The sequence below is a fragment of the Rhineura floridana genome, chromosome 7 (assembly GCF_030035675.1).
Source record: "Rhineura floridana isolate rRhiFlo1 chromosome 7, rRhiFlo1.hap2, whole genome shotgun sequence".
NCBI classification, from domain to species: domain Eukaryota; kingdom Metazoa; phylum Chordata; class Lepidosauria; order Squamata; family Rhineuridae; genus Rhineura; species Rhineura floridana.
In genome coordinates, this window is record NC_084486.1 from 7279538 (window position 1) to 7295758 (window position 16221).

Genomic DNA, 16221 nt, shown 5'->3' on the forward strand with positions numbered 1-16221 from the left:
CGCCGGGGCATTAGACCAGGTGGCTCCAAAACGCCCTCTCCCCCGAAATAGAGCTCAGATGGCACCGTGGTTTACCCCACGGTTGCGAGTTCTGAAGCGGGAGGTGAGACAGCTAGAGCGCCGGTGGCGGAAATCTCGCTCTGAAGATGACCGAACACATGTTAGAGCGGTTGCAACAGCCTATCATGTGGCAATAAGGGCAACAAAAAAAGATTTTTTTGCTGCCTCTATTGCATCTGCAGAGTGCTGTCCCAGGAGACTGTTCCAAGTGGTCCGAAGCCTGGTCGGTCCAGTTGCTCCGGAACCAATGGAACATGATAAGGTCTCCTGTGACGAGTTTGCTAAGCACTTTGCGGAGTGCTATACCGTACGCTGTGGACACAGTGAGTGAGCCCGAGGTGACCAGTAGAGCTCCGGTGTTATGGGATCGGTTTCAGCTTCTTCCATCCGAGGAAGTGGACAAGGTGCTTTCAACCTTAAAGCCAACAACCTGCTTACTCAATCCCTGCCCATCATGGCTCATTATGAGCTGTAAAGAGAGACTGGGTGAGAGGATCAAGATGGTGGTAAATACATCACTTCAAGAGGGAGTAATGCCATCAGCACTCAAGGAGGCAATAATAAAACCAATCTTAAAAAAGCCCTCCTTGGACCCTCAAGATCTGAACAACTTTCTCCCAGTCTCAAATTTACCATTCTTAGGCAAGGCGGCTGAACGGGTGGTGGCAAAACAGTTGCAAGCACACTTGGAAGAAGCGGATTATCTAGATCCATTTCAATCGGGCTTCAGGCCTGGACATGGGACTGAAACAGCCTTGGTCGCCTTGGTAGATGATATGAGGAGGGCATGGGATAGGGGCGAATGCACCTTCCTTGTCCTCCTTGATCTCTCAGCGGCTTTTGATACCGTTGACCACGCTATCCTCTTGGACCGCCTGAGGGGATTGGGTATAGGGGGCACTGTATTGCAGTGGTTCCATTCCTTCCTCTCCGGTAGGTACCAAACAGTAGCATTGGAGGAGGAGGTTTCGGATCCGTGGCCTCTCACTTGTGGGGTGCCACAGGGTTCTATCCTCTCCCCGATGCTATTTAACATCTATATAAAGCCGCTGGGGGCAATCATCAGGAGATTTGGGCTGCAGTGTCATCAGTATGCGGATGACACTCAGCTCTATCTCTCATTTAAATCTTCACCAAGGTTGGCTGTAGAAACCCTGTCCAAATGCCTGGAGTCGGTGAGTGGCTGGATGGGAAGGAATAAGCTGAAGCTGAATCCTGACAAAACCGAGGTACTGTTTGTGGGAGACAAGGGAAGGCTGGGGGATGTGGACCTGGTGCTCAATGGGGTACGTTTGCCCCTGAAATACCAGGTCCGCAGCCTGGGGGTCATTTTGGACTCCCAGCTGTCCATGGAGGCTCAAGTCTTGGCTGTGAGCCAGATGGCGCTATATCAACTTCATCTGATACGGAGGCTGCGCCCCTACCTTCCTATCCATCTACTCCCACCGGTGGTTCATGCCCTGGTCACCTCTCGCCTAGACTACTGTAATGCTCTCTATGTGGGGTTACCTTTGAAAACGGTCCGCAAGCTGCAACTGGTACAGAATGCGGCGGCTCGTCTGATTAAAGGCAGCCGCCGGCAAGATCACATCACTCCTGTGTTAAAGGAGTTGCACTGGTTACCGGTTGCTTACCTAACCCAATTCAAGGTGTTGGTTCTGACCTTTAAAACCCTATACGGTTTTGGCCCAGTCTAGCTGAAGGAGCGCCTCCAGCATCGTCAGGGTTGCCGCTCAACAAGATCAGCCTCAGAGGACCTTCTCTCGATCCCACCAGTAAAAACAGCAAGACTGGTGAGGACTAGAGAGAGGGCCTTCTCAATAGTGGCCCCCACCCTGTGGAATTCTCTCCCAAATGATCTCCGTCATGCCCCCTCTGAGATAACTTTCCGCCGGACTCTGAAGACTTGGCTCTTCAGGAAAGCTTTTGGGATGGGTTAAGCTTTTATTGTTAGGTTTTTAAGTTTTAATGTTTAATGTATCGGTTTATCCTGTACGTCGCCCAGAGTGGCTGGTCAACCAGCCAGATGGGCGACTAATAAATTGAATAATAATAAAGTCCTCTATAAGATGGCTGCAGCCTGTGTCATATAGTCTGCTTGCACCATGCAATTCTGATGCAGAGGATTCCCCAGAGAACTTCCCTAACCAAGAAAAAAAAAATGAGCTTCCTTCAGTATTGGAATCTCTTTTCCTGAGTCCCAAGCAATTGGAGGCTTTGGAAACTAGGAGGTTCTCCTGCTGCTACCTTCTCATGGAGTACTAAATAGATCTTGAGGGAAGGAAAGCAGTCCTCCCTCCTGGGGGGGCAGGCGAAACTAATTTTCAACTCATTAAAGTGCAAACTGCTTTTACCCATCACTCGCATCATGCCCAATCATATTCACCATCATTCCCAGTTTACAGAACAGAGTTTATGTCCAGTGCTCTGGGATTCAGCACAGACATTTGACATTCTCTTCCACCCAGGAGGTATAAATTACTTATTTAGTTTCAGATTAATCAACCATTTTTACAGAGAAAAATCTCTGCCTAAGGCAAGTCTGGGGAGCCTTTGGCTCTCCGGAGGTTGCTTAACCATAACTCCCATCATTCCCAGCAAGCATGGCCAATGACCAGGGATGATGAAGAGTTATAGTTCAGCAACATCTGGAGGACCAAACGTTCCCCATATGTGGCCTCAGAGATGCAGAATTTACAGCTAACAATAGAGTGCTTTGTGTGTTGGGATGTGATTAAATTGTAGTCTTGTCCAGATCGCACTTCGTACAAATATTTTTGAGTTTTTGACTTGTCCTAGCTCCTTCTCTCTCCTGGAATGAATTAAATTGAGAGGAATCAAAATATGTATTTCAAAAGAGAACACTCTTCTGAACAGTTTGACAGACTATTGCTAGAATTAAGATCTATCCATTCTTTTGTTTCTTATCAATTCTACACAGGATGGCTGCTTTTCCCAATTTTATATCAGCACTTCTAGTGCATCAAGAGCATGCAGTTGGAGAGGGTTTGTAAGAAATTATGGGGGAAAGGAACATGAATCATTGACCTTCAGCCAATGTGTTGTGATAGCAAGTTTGTGGTTTTGTATGTGCATCCTCCTATATTCAACAGAAAGAGTGTGAATATTAGTATTCACTTCTGTATTGCTACTAAAGTAGTTGAATTTATTCATGTAAATCAGGGAACCTTTGGCCCTGTGGATGTTGTTGGACTCCAACTCCCATTACTATCCATCATGGTCAATGGTCAGGGTTAATACAGTAGGAGTTGGGAATCCAACAACATCTATAAAGCCGTATGTTCCTCAACCTTGATATAGATTCAGATTCATAAACAGCTCTGCCCAGACTCCGTTTCTTACTTGGCTACAAGACTAGTTAATTCTTTACATTTAAGTTGCTGCCTTAAGGAGCATTTTAAACTGCCCATACAGCAGCAAATACATGAGTATGCTCATAATATATACTTCACACACTGTTCACATTATAAGATTCCATATAACTAAGCTAACAAACATCATATGCTGAGACAGTCAAATACTGAGACTAAGGTCTAGTTCTCATGTAAACTGTGTGTGGGCTGTACACATGGCAGAATGTAGAAAAGTAGCATATCACAGAGAAAGTTAGGCTAACAACGTTTCCCTGAACAAGCTAGTCTTCTATCTGCATAAATAGAAGATAGATTTTTTTTTGTACAGAAGAGTAGGCCATTATGTGAGTCCCCACCTGCACTGTGAAGTGGCATAGCGCCACACAGATCTATTTGGCCTAATAATAACCACTTCAAGATATTTGTATATTCACATCAACAGTACTGCGCTTGTTGCATCCAATTCCTATCTCAACCTCTTTCAAACGACAGCAACAAAAGAGACTTGCTCTTGTCTTCCCGATAAGCACACAGACACTGGGGATGATTAACAACTTGGCAGGTGAAATTTAATTTTTATTTTTAACATTATTTAATAAACATAATAATTTGAAACTTTCAAGATGTTAGAACACCTGTTTTTCCTGTTGTGTGTTGCCCTTCTCTGCCTCCTCCCGCCCCTGCTATTGTCCTAGTACATAGTCTTCTTTGACCCACCTTATCTGACTTCTCATGGCCATTCTGAAAGAGTATAGCGACCTCTGCATTTCACCACTTACGTGTATGCCTCAAAATCTCCATTGTTGATTGCCTCAATCAGCTGCTCCGTTATCTTTATGATCTCTTGTTTACGCACTGAAGAAGAGAATAAAAAGGCAGCTTTACTGCACATGGGAGTTATGAAAAGCACATAGCAAACAAGTGCCCCCTTCAGGAGATTCAACAGAGCAACCATTAGCCTTGTTCCCAGTGATGGTTGCCCCCTTGCATTCCTGAAGAACAGTAATGACAGCTAACTATTTGAAGGAATGGAGTCTGGAAGATGGAAGGAATACAGGAAAAGGGGGAAAGCGATACTTTTAACAGCAGCACTACTATGCCAGGAAAAGCCCATCTGAATGCTACATCAAAGGCTCAACTCAAGCAATCTGTATGGGATTTATTTAGAGAATGCCAAGGATCAAACTACCCTCAAACTTCCTCTGTGTTTGTGAAAGACCAATTACATAATTCAAATCAGGGATGCAGATGTAAGAAGAGAGGGGTCCAGTGCAGACATAATGATCTTGACTTCTCAGTCACAGTTACAACAGTGGGAGCAGGGCCAAGAGTTTATGTGCTCTCTCCCACTCCTGAGCTATTTTCTTTTTGTGTCCTTAACCTAAATTATAAATTACATTACCGCTATCATAAAGGGTATTTAAAGCAAAACATGGCTCCGTTATAAACCAAGGTTTGGAACCATGCTTTGAAGTGGGTTTGCAAACCATTGTTTCCAGTGAATCTGCTCTGTTTTAACCATGATTTGCACTGGCACACACATAATACAAACCCATTGCTAGATGATGGGAAGAAGGGAACGCGAGACTCACTCCAGAGGGAGGGAAGGAGAGGGTATCTGTATGGCTGGTTTGCAAACTATTGTTTGTAGAAAGCAGCAGCATTATGTTTGCACTGGATCATAGAAGTCCCCCACTTAGTACTGTTCCTTGGAATTATCCAACAAAGTATAAAAATGTGAGCTTCAGTTCCACAGGTCTCCAAATGCAGCAACAGAAGGATGACACATTGAGAGAAACTGCCTACAAACCAGCCTTTGCCAACCTGATACTCTCCAGATGTCCTGGACTATGACTCCCACCAGCCCCAGTCAGCATAGGAGTTGTAGTCCAAAACAACTCCTGAGAGCCCTCCTGTAACAAGATGTGCTCATAAAAGATTCTTCGCTTTAGCATCATTCCTCTATGACTTGACAATCTTTTAAGACACAAACCACCCATGTATGTTAACCTGCCACCAAGTCATCATCATCTGCTCCTACTATGTTACTTTATTCCATTCTGATTTACCGTGTACCATCAAATATCACCACATGTACTATTTGTAGGAAAGATACTAATATACTGGTAACAATTTTCAGCCATACAAGTCAATAGCAGCAAACACTCAGCCATAGCTCCTGTGGTCTCACTAGGTGTCAGGATGCAGGATTGGGACCCTAGCACTTCAGAGGATGAGCAGGAGATCACTTTCTCAGAGCTGGGTGAAGAGGGGGAGGGAGAACTCTCAGAGATAGTGTTGCCCAGCGACCGCAGAGGCCTTGAAACTCCAGCAGACAAAGTTACAGACACTACTCAGGAATTTCCCACGCTTACCCCCTTCACTGAGCCACAGCCGTTAGACCAAGAAGGAGGGGGGATTCCACTCCCTCCTCAGCCAGGGAAAAGTCAGCCTGATGGGCATGACGCTCACCCCCCCTTTCTCCAATCCCAGAAACAGAATCTTCAGAAGAGGAGGGGGAGGCAGAACTTCCACCCTCACCACGAACCCGGAGAAGGGAAAAACGAGTCAGGGGGAGAGAGAGAGAAGGGGCGGGGAAGAAATTGTCCTAAGGCGGAGTGAGAGAATTCGCGCCAGAAAGCCCCCTTAAAAAGGATAAGGGGGGGCCGGAATTCCTTGTTCTGTCAACTCTCTTGCATGTCGCAGGACACGTGTATTGTGTTGCTTCATGAGGAGACATAGTCTCTGTCTGGATATTACATTAATAAAAACTGAATTGCTTTCATCGACTGGTGTGATTCCTGAGTCCAGCCCTGGACACGACACTAGGGCCTGTACAACTGTGAACCATCAAGCTGAATGCAGGCCACCAGACATGTATTGTAGGTTGCCAGATGTTTTACACCACTTCCCTCTGTGACGTCTTCTTCAGTGCATTGACACCTGCTATTTTGTAAGTGGGCACAAAAGCATGTTTTTCAATTTTTAGGGGAAGTTTTTTAGGCTCCAGATTTGAGCTTGTGTCCAGATAGGCAGGCATATGTTGAGCAGAAGTCCCCTGTTGTTCATCCCCAGCATCTGTTTTTTAAAAGCCCCTATATATGGAGGCTCCATTTAACAATTATGGCTGATAAGAAGAGTTTCCATTGGCAGAGTGGTAAGAACTATTTAACAGGGCTTGGAAGTATCCCCAAATTTTAGAGGCTCCAAAACTCTCCAAGGGCCTTTGAAGCCCAGGCAAATAGCAAAGGCACTATGATTAGCATCTGATTCTTCTAATTCTGTTAAAGCTGAGCAAGGTCTAAGCACTGAACCACTTGCATGCTTGAATGCACAGCAGTAGTAGTAGTAGTAGTTGTTTATTATTACAGTCAAAGACCCAAAGTGAGCATATATAGGGAAATTACAGCAGAGCAAGAAATATACCATGTAACATAATAAAAAAGCAAAGTAAGGCTCAAAATTACAATCATTAAAAGGAAGCACGAATTATTTGGGCTGCATGTACAAATTTGGCGACTTGGATAGTGATGTCTTTATCAGAACCGGACAACAGCATAATTATCATTTTATTAGAAGAGAAATTTTTAAATTTCTGATTCATCAAAATGGGTTTGAGAAATTTGGATCGAATTTGTGTGTAAAGCACGCAATCCAACATGGAGTGACAAAGAGTTTCGATCTTTTCAGAGCCACAGGGGCAGATGCGATATTCATAGGGGATATGGCTAAATCTCCCTTCCATAATTGCAGAGTTTAGAGCATTAAATCTGGCTTTTGAAAAAGCCAGACGTAATTTGGGGAAAGTAAGAAAATAGAGATAGGGAGCAGGTTTACCAAATTCAAAAGATAAGTTTAAACTTTTAGGGGAGCAAAATTTCAAAGCGCTAGCAGTTGAATTTTGCAAATCAATATCTCTAAGCCGGGAACGGATTAGTGAGGTTACCGCACTTGGAGTCTGTGTGGTCAAGAAGTCCTTGGATAGACCTGTTCTCAGCAATTCAACACAGAGATATGCTATCTGGATGGTAAGAGGAAAGCACATTACTTTCCCCATATGTGTGATCAGCCCTGGCCCTTATTTTGGTCAAAAGAGACCAAGCTCAAGATTGAAATTCAGACTGTATTTTCACTAAATTCCAAATTTACTCAGTTATTTCATGTATGTATTACACAACTGTGAGACAGCAACAAAGCTCTTGTTGAATCATACTTAAACATAACAGAAGTAGTTCACTAAGATTCAGGTCTGCTGGTGCAAAGCATTACAGACTGCAAGTTACTGGCTTCTATTCACAGACTGTTTCATATATACTAGCCACATAGTCACTAAGCCACTCTGGGCTTCGTTGGGAGAAAGGGCAGGATAGAAATTTAACAAACATCACCTGTGTAAAGTACTTCATCATACCCCATCTATCAATCCTTTCTTTTCTCAGTGCAGAATGAATAGTTCTGTCCATCAATGAACTGAACTTACTGAACTGAATCATATGAACTTACTGTATGGATGCTACTGTTGCTAGTTTTAAGTGATTACGATGCGAGCAATTTTCCTCATTTACAAGCGAAATGCTGTCATGATGACAGGTGGAGCTTATGGATGTGCTGGGAATGCCTGTATATTGCAGGGAAGGAGCCTTTGTGAGCCTTCAAACTCCTGGTGTATCTTCCAAAGAGGACCAAAAAGCAGCTCTACATAGTCTCCATTTATGGCAGGGATAGCCAGTGTGGTGTCCTCCAGCCCCACAACTCCCACCAGCCCCAACTGGTCAGGTATTATGGAAGCTGAAGTCCATCTGGAGGGCACCAACATGGCTACTCCTGATCTTAGATATTCTAATCTAAATGGCCCACTGGCATGAATTACGGTTGGCCAAATCAGAGAGAAGGCATCCCTTTGATCATATTGACATTTAATGTGCAAAAATGGTATGGAAGCACACAGATGCTGTTCTCAGACCCTTCACATCATACAACAAGCTGCTAAACCATGTCCCTCAAGTCTTGCATGGATTCAGCTTAAATTAGCACATATCCAGTTCTCTGCCATGGTGAATGTTCAGGAACTGAAGTTACAGAACAAGAAGAGCTGGATGCTGTTTCATATACAAATATGCTCTATACCAGGCTGAACTGTTGGTCCCTCTAGTCCAGTGATGTCTACAATGACTAGCAGTGGATCTCCGCAATCTCAGAGACAGAGGATCTTTGCTATCTCTACTGTGAGAGTCTTTTAACTGGAGTCCTCAGGATTGAACCTCAGGCGTTTTTCATGCAGAATGTATGTTCTACACCAAGCAGTGTCCCTCCCCCATCAGTATACAAGAACTGAGGCTACAGAACAAGAATTGGATGTTATCAAAATACTGGTACTTCTCTAAATATCTCTACAGCAATCTCAAATGTGTTAAATTTTGGGGGAAGTGTATGACAGGTTGCAATTCTATGACATCTCATGGGCAAAGTCTGGGGGAGATGACTAATCATGTATACCCATCATCTTCTAGGACTTTCTGGCCAGGACTGCATGAAAACTGGGCAATCTACCATGTCCCACAGTCAGATCACTAACATTTAATGATCAGTGATATCAAAGGCTGTTGAACAAGATACTAGGATTAATGGGATGTAATATTAATTTAACCTTCATACAGATTTCAAACAAGGATGTAAATCGTTCTCATTACTATTCCAAGGTCAGAAACACGTCTAACCTAGGCCCAGGAAATGGATGCTGTTTTTCTTTGCAGCTCAAAGGAAATGAATAGTGGTAACCCACACCATAAAAAAAGAACAACTTCGCAGTAAGTTGCAAGTGTGGGCTATTAGGCTTTGAGAAAGGAGCTTACCTCTCAAGTCTTTTTCTCTCTGTATAACTTACTCAAGCTAACTGTGCATGTGTGTAACATGAGTGGCATATAGGTCAGTTCAGAGATGTTTCCCCACTCTCTGAATGTGTTTCAGTAGGAGGTCCCTATACGCTTTAACTAAGTATTGTGCAACCCAGTATTCAGCCTGTGTTTCACATGTAAATCTAAGGTGCTAACTGCTACCATTAATTCATGTTCTCTTAGGAGTACTCCTGCAAGCCATCTCAGTGAAGAATGATCCATCAAGATATACCCCCAAATCAAAATTGGGCATGTCACGCTGTTTTGAAATATCCTGTATTCCCAGTACACAAGAACTGCCTTGTAGAATCAGAAAAAAAGTCACCAAAAACTCTCTTAAGCTATCGGCTAGAATTATTTAGAAAAATCCTCTAATCAAAACAATTGGGATATGGTCATGGATAGGATCCCTCTCCTGTAACACTTAGAGTGACATTCAATACTAGTCCTGTTAGGAGTAGACCTATTCAAGTTAATAAAAATGATTAACTTAGGTTCATTAATTTCAATGGGTTGACTCTGAGAAGAACTTTGTTGAATACAATCCATAGGTTTCACTACCAAAAAATGTGATTGTTTTGTTGGGAGATGTGCAAGTATGGAAAAGAAATGGTGGATGCTATTAGAAATATTTCTCATCCAATGGGAAAATATTCCAGAATAAGGAAATGGATCAACAACTGAGGGGGTTCAGATATTCCCCCAATTTCATTTCCCACAATTACGGTATTTCTTAAGGCAGATAAGAGGATATTAAGAGGAATCTGGCCTCTTGGAAGGTTACTAACTGGTTTGCAATCAGTAAAAGGTCTCATCTCCAAGATATGTGATCTTCTGCTTTAGGAGGAGCCATTAGGAAGGGATAATATACAGAAGCTGAAGTCTAAGTGAATGGACGATTCTGGGGAAGAAATCACTGAAGGAAAATGGAATTCCATATTGGTACCTTATATCTGTTCTGTTGAAGAAATCAAGCAGAAGATATCTCAGATTCATGGTGACACTACTCAGGACCAAGAGATAAATTACTTACCTCCACATGCACTCTACTTGCCAAACATTTTTATACATGTGTACGCAGAAGTAAGCCCCACTGAGTTGAATGGGACTTAGTCACACGTAACTGTGTATAAGATTGCAGCCTTGGTCTATTTGGAAGGAGGTTTTGACAATCTTAAGAGTGCTTTGGTTGCTTTGCCTTTCTCACCGCTGAGATGGCTTGGGTGGGGATATTTATATGATCTGATGCCTATAAATCATCAAGAACTTCTGACTAACGTGCTTATTGCTGCCTGGATAGAAAATGCCAGTAAATGGGGTGGAAGTCTATCAGGTTTGCTCATGAAAGATTGCTTACAGAAATTTAGAACTATTTCATAGAATTATAGAGTTGGAAGGGAACCTGCTCAGTGCAGGAATCCATCATAAAGCATACCCGACAGGTGGCTGTCCAGCTACCTCTTGAAGGCCTCCAGTGTTGGAGAGCCCACCACCTCCCCAGGTAATTTGTTCCGCTGTTGTACTGCTATAACAGTTAGGAAGTTTTTCCTGATATTCAGTCGAAATCTCGCTTCCTGCAACTTAAGCCATGTCCTGCACTCTGGGATGATCAAGAAGAGATCCTGGCTCTCCTCTATGTGGCAACCTTTCAAGTGCTATCATATCTCCCCTCAGTCTTCTCTTCTCAAGGCTAAACATGCCCAGTTCTTTCAGTCTCTCTTCAAAGGGCTTTGTTTCTAGTTCCCTGATCATCTTCACTGCCCCCCTCTCAACTCCCAGTTTGTCTGCATCCTTCTTAAAGTGCAGTGTCCAGAACTGGATGCAGTACTCTAGTTGAGGCCTAACCAGTGCCAAATACAAGGGAACTAGTACTTCACGCGATTTGGAAACTATACTTCTGTTAATGCAGACTAAAATAGCATTTGCCTTTTTTGCATACACATCACACTGTTGACTCATGTTCAGCTTGTGATCAACAACAATCCCAAGATCCTTCTTGCATGTAGTATCGCTGGGCCAAGTATCTCCATCTTATAACTGTGCATTCAGTTTCTTTTTCCTAGGTGTAGAACTTTGCACTTATCCTTGTTAAATTTCATTCTGTTGTATTCAGTCCTATGCTCCAGCCTATCAAGATCCCTTTGAATTTTGTTTCTGTCTTCCAAGGTATTAGCTATTCCCCCCAATTTTGTATCATCTGCAAATTTGATAAGCATTCCCTGCATCTCTTCATCCAAGTTGTTAATAAAAATGTGGAAGCATTTGCACAGTCTAAAATGAGGTAAGATTAGTCTGGCAGGATTTGTTCTTAATAAATCCATGTTGGCTTCTAGTAATCACTCCATTGTTTTCAAGGTGCTTACAGATTGACCACTTTATAATCTGCTCCAGAATTTTCCCAGGGATTGATATCAGGCTGACTGGTCTGTTGTTTGCAATGGCAAAATTGACTCAGTTGGTCATATACAGAAAAGGATGAAAGAGTAAACAAGCCTGTATGAGCCCAGGTTTGCATGTCATGATAAGCCAGACTCTTGATCTCTTCCTGATTTGTTTCCTCTCCTACGCCTCACAGTCAAAAGTGTGAAAGGAGCAAAGTGCTTGTGCTCATTGACCCATTCTTTGTTTTAAACTATGATTTAACACTGCATGAAAACTGTCCCCCAATTTTCACTATAAAATATTAATGGGCCACAAAGTTATGGAGAAGCATAACAACAAACAAGATAGATAGATAGATCCAAATTCATTATATTTCCAACAATCTACTTAGGGACTGAAGTTTTTCTACTGTAGAGTAACAGATTCTAGAACAATCATATCATAGTAATTGTGATATATCTACCAGTGATGCTAATACACCTAGCAATTTAATAAATATAGAATTAATAAAGAAGTTCTGTGCTGCCTCTATTGAAATGAAAGGCGGTTGCAGGAGAGCATGGCACAGGAGAACTTCCTAGTGGATCAGGCACTTAGGAATGAATGGCTCACTTTTTGTGAACCTAGCTGGCCAATCCCAGGAGAAATTTATTCCAGGGGGGTGGGGGATGTATCTTCTGGAGAATTGAGAGATTATAAAGATTAAGAAAAGGTAGATAAATCTAGTACTAGTTTTTCTACTCCTGCTACTACAGAGCTAACTTACATGGTGGATTGTTAAGTGCAAATGGAACTACTGGAGTTAGAACTGGCTCCGACTGAGCACGATCCAACTCCACAGTTTGCCCTGGGCTGTCCCAGGCAAGAAGTTTCTCTTCACAAGATTGTGTAGTAGTAGCTGCAAAACAAATGCAAGCATTAAAATAAAAACAGAATTAGAAAACAAAATAAGGACTGCATCGACAAAACACACACAAAACACACTCCTCCCAGATGCAGCAATACCATTCTTTGTATGAACTTCTGCAGTGTACCCCAAGTGGCAGCAATGGGAAAGCTGCCTCTAAGGTCAGGGATACCCACAAAGAGATCCAGTCTTTCAAAGATGTGACTAAGAAACCCACTATGATTGGAGAAAAGAGTAAGTGCAATATCCAAATGACTCCAAATCACAGTAAGAGCACCAGAGAAGTAGAGCTTCTGTGACTGAGCAAGGTTTCTTCATTATCTTAACATATACCTCATTGTGGCTCTGCTTTACAGAAGGATAACAAAAGTGTTGCAATGGTTTGGAATTAAGATATCCCCTTTCATTGATTAAAGTTCAGTCCCACTAGGCAATGCTATATCCAACCCCCCAAATAAATACTTCCCCACCAGATCTGGATGCCTAGGAGTAGGGAATTGTCAGGAAAGGAGATAAAGATCAACTCTTTATGGGCTCTGAAACATAAATGAAAAAAATAAAAACCATACTACTTCATTTTCCTCCCATCTACGAGCTCTTAATGTCCCTATTTGGCTTCACTACATATATGGCTCTTGGAAACAAATTTAACAGCTTACAAAAGTTTGTCCAGTTATCTCATTACACAAGTTGGCTGTTTTAACATACAATATACCCAGCCCTAATTTTAGAGCAGCTGAAGTCAAAGATGATCTTAGATGCTGCAAATAAATGAGTATTTCACTCTAAAAGCCAAGGGATTTGAAAGTCTCTGAAGAATCAACAAATAACTTTCAGTTGCACAAGGAAGGAGTAGGAAAAGAGGGGCAGCTAACTAACCCTTTTTACTAGGCTTCGGCCAAATTTACATGTGTTTCCCTTTCCTTGTCAAAATGTGCACATTCAGTGATCGAGAATCTTAAGTTCAGCTAGGCAAATTTAAAATGTTTGCTTTGTCCAGATGCTGGACCATAACCACAGCTCAGACATAGCTCTGCAACACCCCCTCCCCCCAAGGATAGTTAAGGATCCAGAATGTTATACAGTCCCTGAAGGGGTTTCTGGACAGGGCAATATAATAATAATAATTTAATTTCTGTGTCGCCTATCTGGCCGATGGCCACTCTAGGCGACGTACATGTAAATATCCTGCAAATAGGTCTTTATTTTTCTGTGCGCACAATTAACACGCAAGGAGTTTGCTTTTCATAGCTGTACCATTGTTTCCCAACCACACACCAGTGGGCAATCCTTGATGGAAGGTTTCGGTGCTGTGTGTTCTGGCCCCTTCCCTGCCCTCCACTACCTTTTTCCATGAATAGTCCCTTCTGAAGATGGTGCATTGTGTTTGTTTGCTCCATGTGCAAGAGCTAGGAAACTCCAGCCAATCAGGGCTTCCTAGCCCAACTGTGTAGAGCACAATGCATTATCTGCAATAATGACTTGTCATATTCTACACATTGTTTCATGCTTGTCGCTGCAGAAGGGCTTTCCTTGTAGGAAAAGTATAATATGTGAAGCAGTTCATAAGAGCCATAACCTAACAAACTTTTTGATAGAGATTCTAGGTGGCCTTTGTGGCTAGTGAGGGCTTCAGCTTATGAAATGTTGGTGCAGAATTATATCCCTGTCCTACAATGGTAGGGCTACACATACACTCAGAAACAAAGTGGCTTGTCCAAGAATACACATCAAGAGTAATTTTAAAAAATCACAAAGAATCACAACAGAAAGAAAGATATCTGGCTAAGGAAAACAGGATATGAAATTAGCTAGATCACAGTTTCATTTGATTGTGGGGAAGAAGAGGAAAAGGAGACTCCCTGGAAAGTGTAACATGGCCAGGGATGGTTCCAGGAAAAAAAGATGAATTAAAAATCTGAAGTGTTGGAAATGAGAATCAATATTCTGGAAGAATATTGCAGAATCAGAGGAAGACAGAGAAATGGGAGAAGAGTGAGACATAGAGAGTAGGGAAAGGATGCTGTGGAGAACTGTTACCCCTGGACTTACTGGCTGAATAACAGAGAGAAAGCTGGGACTGCATGGACTCAGTCTGCGTTTTGCTCTCACAGTGACTCCGTCCTTCAAGCACTGAGCTGCTGTCCCCGATGGAGAGAGGGGGCACTTGCATGGCAAAGAAATTAAAAAACACACACAAAACATACACACACAAAAAAACAAAAGCAAAAACAATGTACATTCAGTAAAAAAAGAGAATGGAACAAGACATCAAAGCAACTATAACACTCAGTACAAAAATCTTGACAGGATTCACTGGCATCATGGTGCATCAGAGGTCACGTATAGCTAAGGGTGCAGGTGACTGCTTCTCCCTACACCTGTCATCATAGCTATGAAGCAACCAACTGTGAGGGTCTGTTACAATTTTTTTTCACATTTACCTGCACAAATCCACTATCAACAGTGAAGCTCATTTATAAGCTACACTCATGTAAGAATACCAGATAAATGGCCCAGCTCCAGTAGAAGAGAACACTCTAGGAAAGAGCAGCTTGTCATAGGGAAAGCACGTGTGAGAAATGATACAGTAAGGAAATCAGCCTTTTCTTGGACTAAACCGTTGAATTTAATGGAGCAATTACTGCTTTCCCTTGAAAGGTAAATGTGATTGATCAAAAGCTCCCACATTCTCCTTTCTCTTACACCCCATACTTTTGTTTTAGCACTACCTACACACTTCAGAATTATCAGACACTCTTAAGAGGGCACTTCATATTAGTATGTCATCTTCCTGAGATAAGGAGTTTTATAAAACTGTATTTTGCTCTTATGTCATTTTTAAACGATCTTTTATATGTTTTATATAACTGTGCTGGTCTGTGACCATAATAAATAAATACTACTACACATTAGTATGTTGATGTTTACAGTATACTGGCACATAAGGGATTTGAACATTTGAAGCTGTCTTATACAAGGTTAGACCATTTACTGTCAACTCCGGCTGGCAGCAACTCTCCCAAGAACCAGATATAACAGGGGTCTCTCTCAGCCCTACTACTAAGATCTTTTTAGATGCCAGGACCTGATCCTAGGACTTTGTGCACAGAAAATGTGCGTTACCATGGGCTCTCACATCATAGCACATACTGATTCTCTTCCATCATACACCCCTGCATGCCAACCACACTTCTTTTTGCACAAGCTTAAATAGCCATCTCAAAAGAAAGCAGGCACATTGAGTTTTCTTTTTGCAAAAGGCAAAACAGCGAATGGTCTTGTCAAAAATATTCAGAGTTATGGGCTATTTTGTTCTCTCATCAGCCCATTTCCTTGAGTAGCAAATAGATACTCTCAGAGACCTGGTCTGTGACAAGTTTCGGTGCCCCTAGCTAGCAATTAAATTTTGCTGGTAATTCTAATAAAGGAGTGGGAAGTAGTAGGCCATGGACCTACGCTCCTTCCCATAAAACTGATGCTGTCATGGCACATTCACAGATGCTGGTTGTCCACATCCCTCTTTTCCCTCTGTGGTTGGCCTTAGGGGAAGAGCTGGCAACTTTCAGGGGCTAGATTTAGCCCAGGAGTACCCAGTTGCTAA

The 16221-nt window shown here is 42.4% G+C and overlaps 1 protein-coding gene and 1 long non-coding RNA gene across 23 annotated transcripts in view; one reads left to right on the plus strand and one right to left on the minus strand.

Moving 5' to 3' along the window:
- Positions 1-5520, plus strand: part of LOC133388700 (uncharacterized) — a 35445-nt gene extending 29925 nt beyond the window's left edge. Inside the window, exon 3 of the long non-coding RNA XR_009763890.1 lies at positions 5183-5520. This is a non-coding gene — a long non-coding RNA (uncharacterized LOC133388700). The remainder of the gene's footprint in view (positions 1-5182) is intronic.
- The window catches only part of CAMK2G (calcium/calmodulin dependent protein kinase II gamma), a 267247-nt gene that overhangs the window by 9216 nt on the left and 241810 nt on the right, over positions 1-16221 (minus strand). For 8 of the 22 annotated variants that reach the window (XM_061634814.1, XM_061634821.1, XM_061634823.1 and 5 more), the window contains one exon: positions 4214-4289. In XM_061634814.1, the coding sequence (XP_061490798.1) occupies positions 4214-4289 (76 nt within the window). Of the gene's footprint in view, positions 1-4213; positions 4290-12476; positions 12609-14669; positions 14784-16221 lie in introns of all 22 variants that reach the window. The other 14 variants (XM_061634805.1, XM_061634808.1, XM_061634804.1 and 11 more) reach the window with 2 other exon arrangements.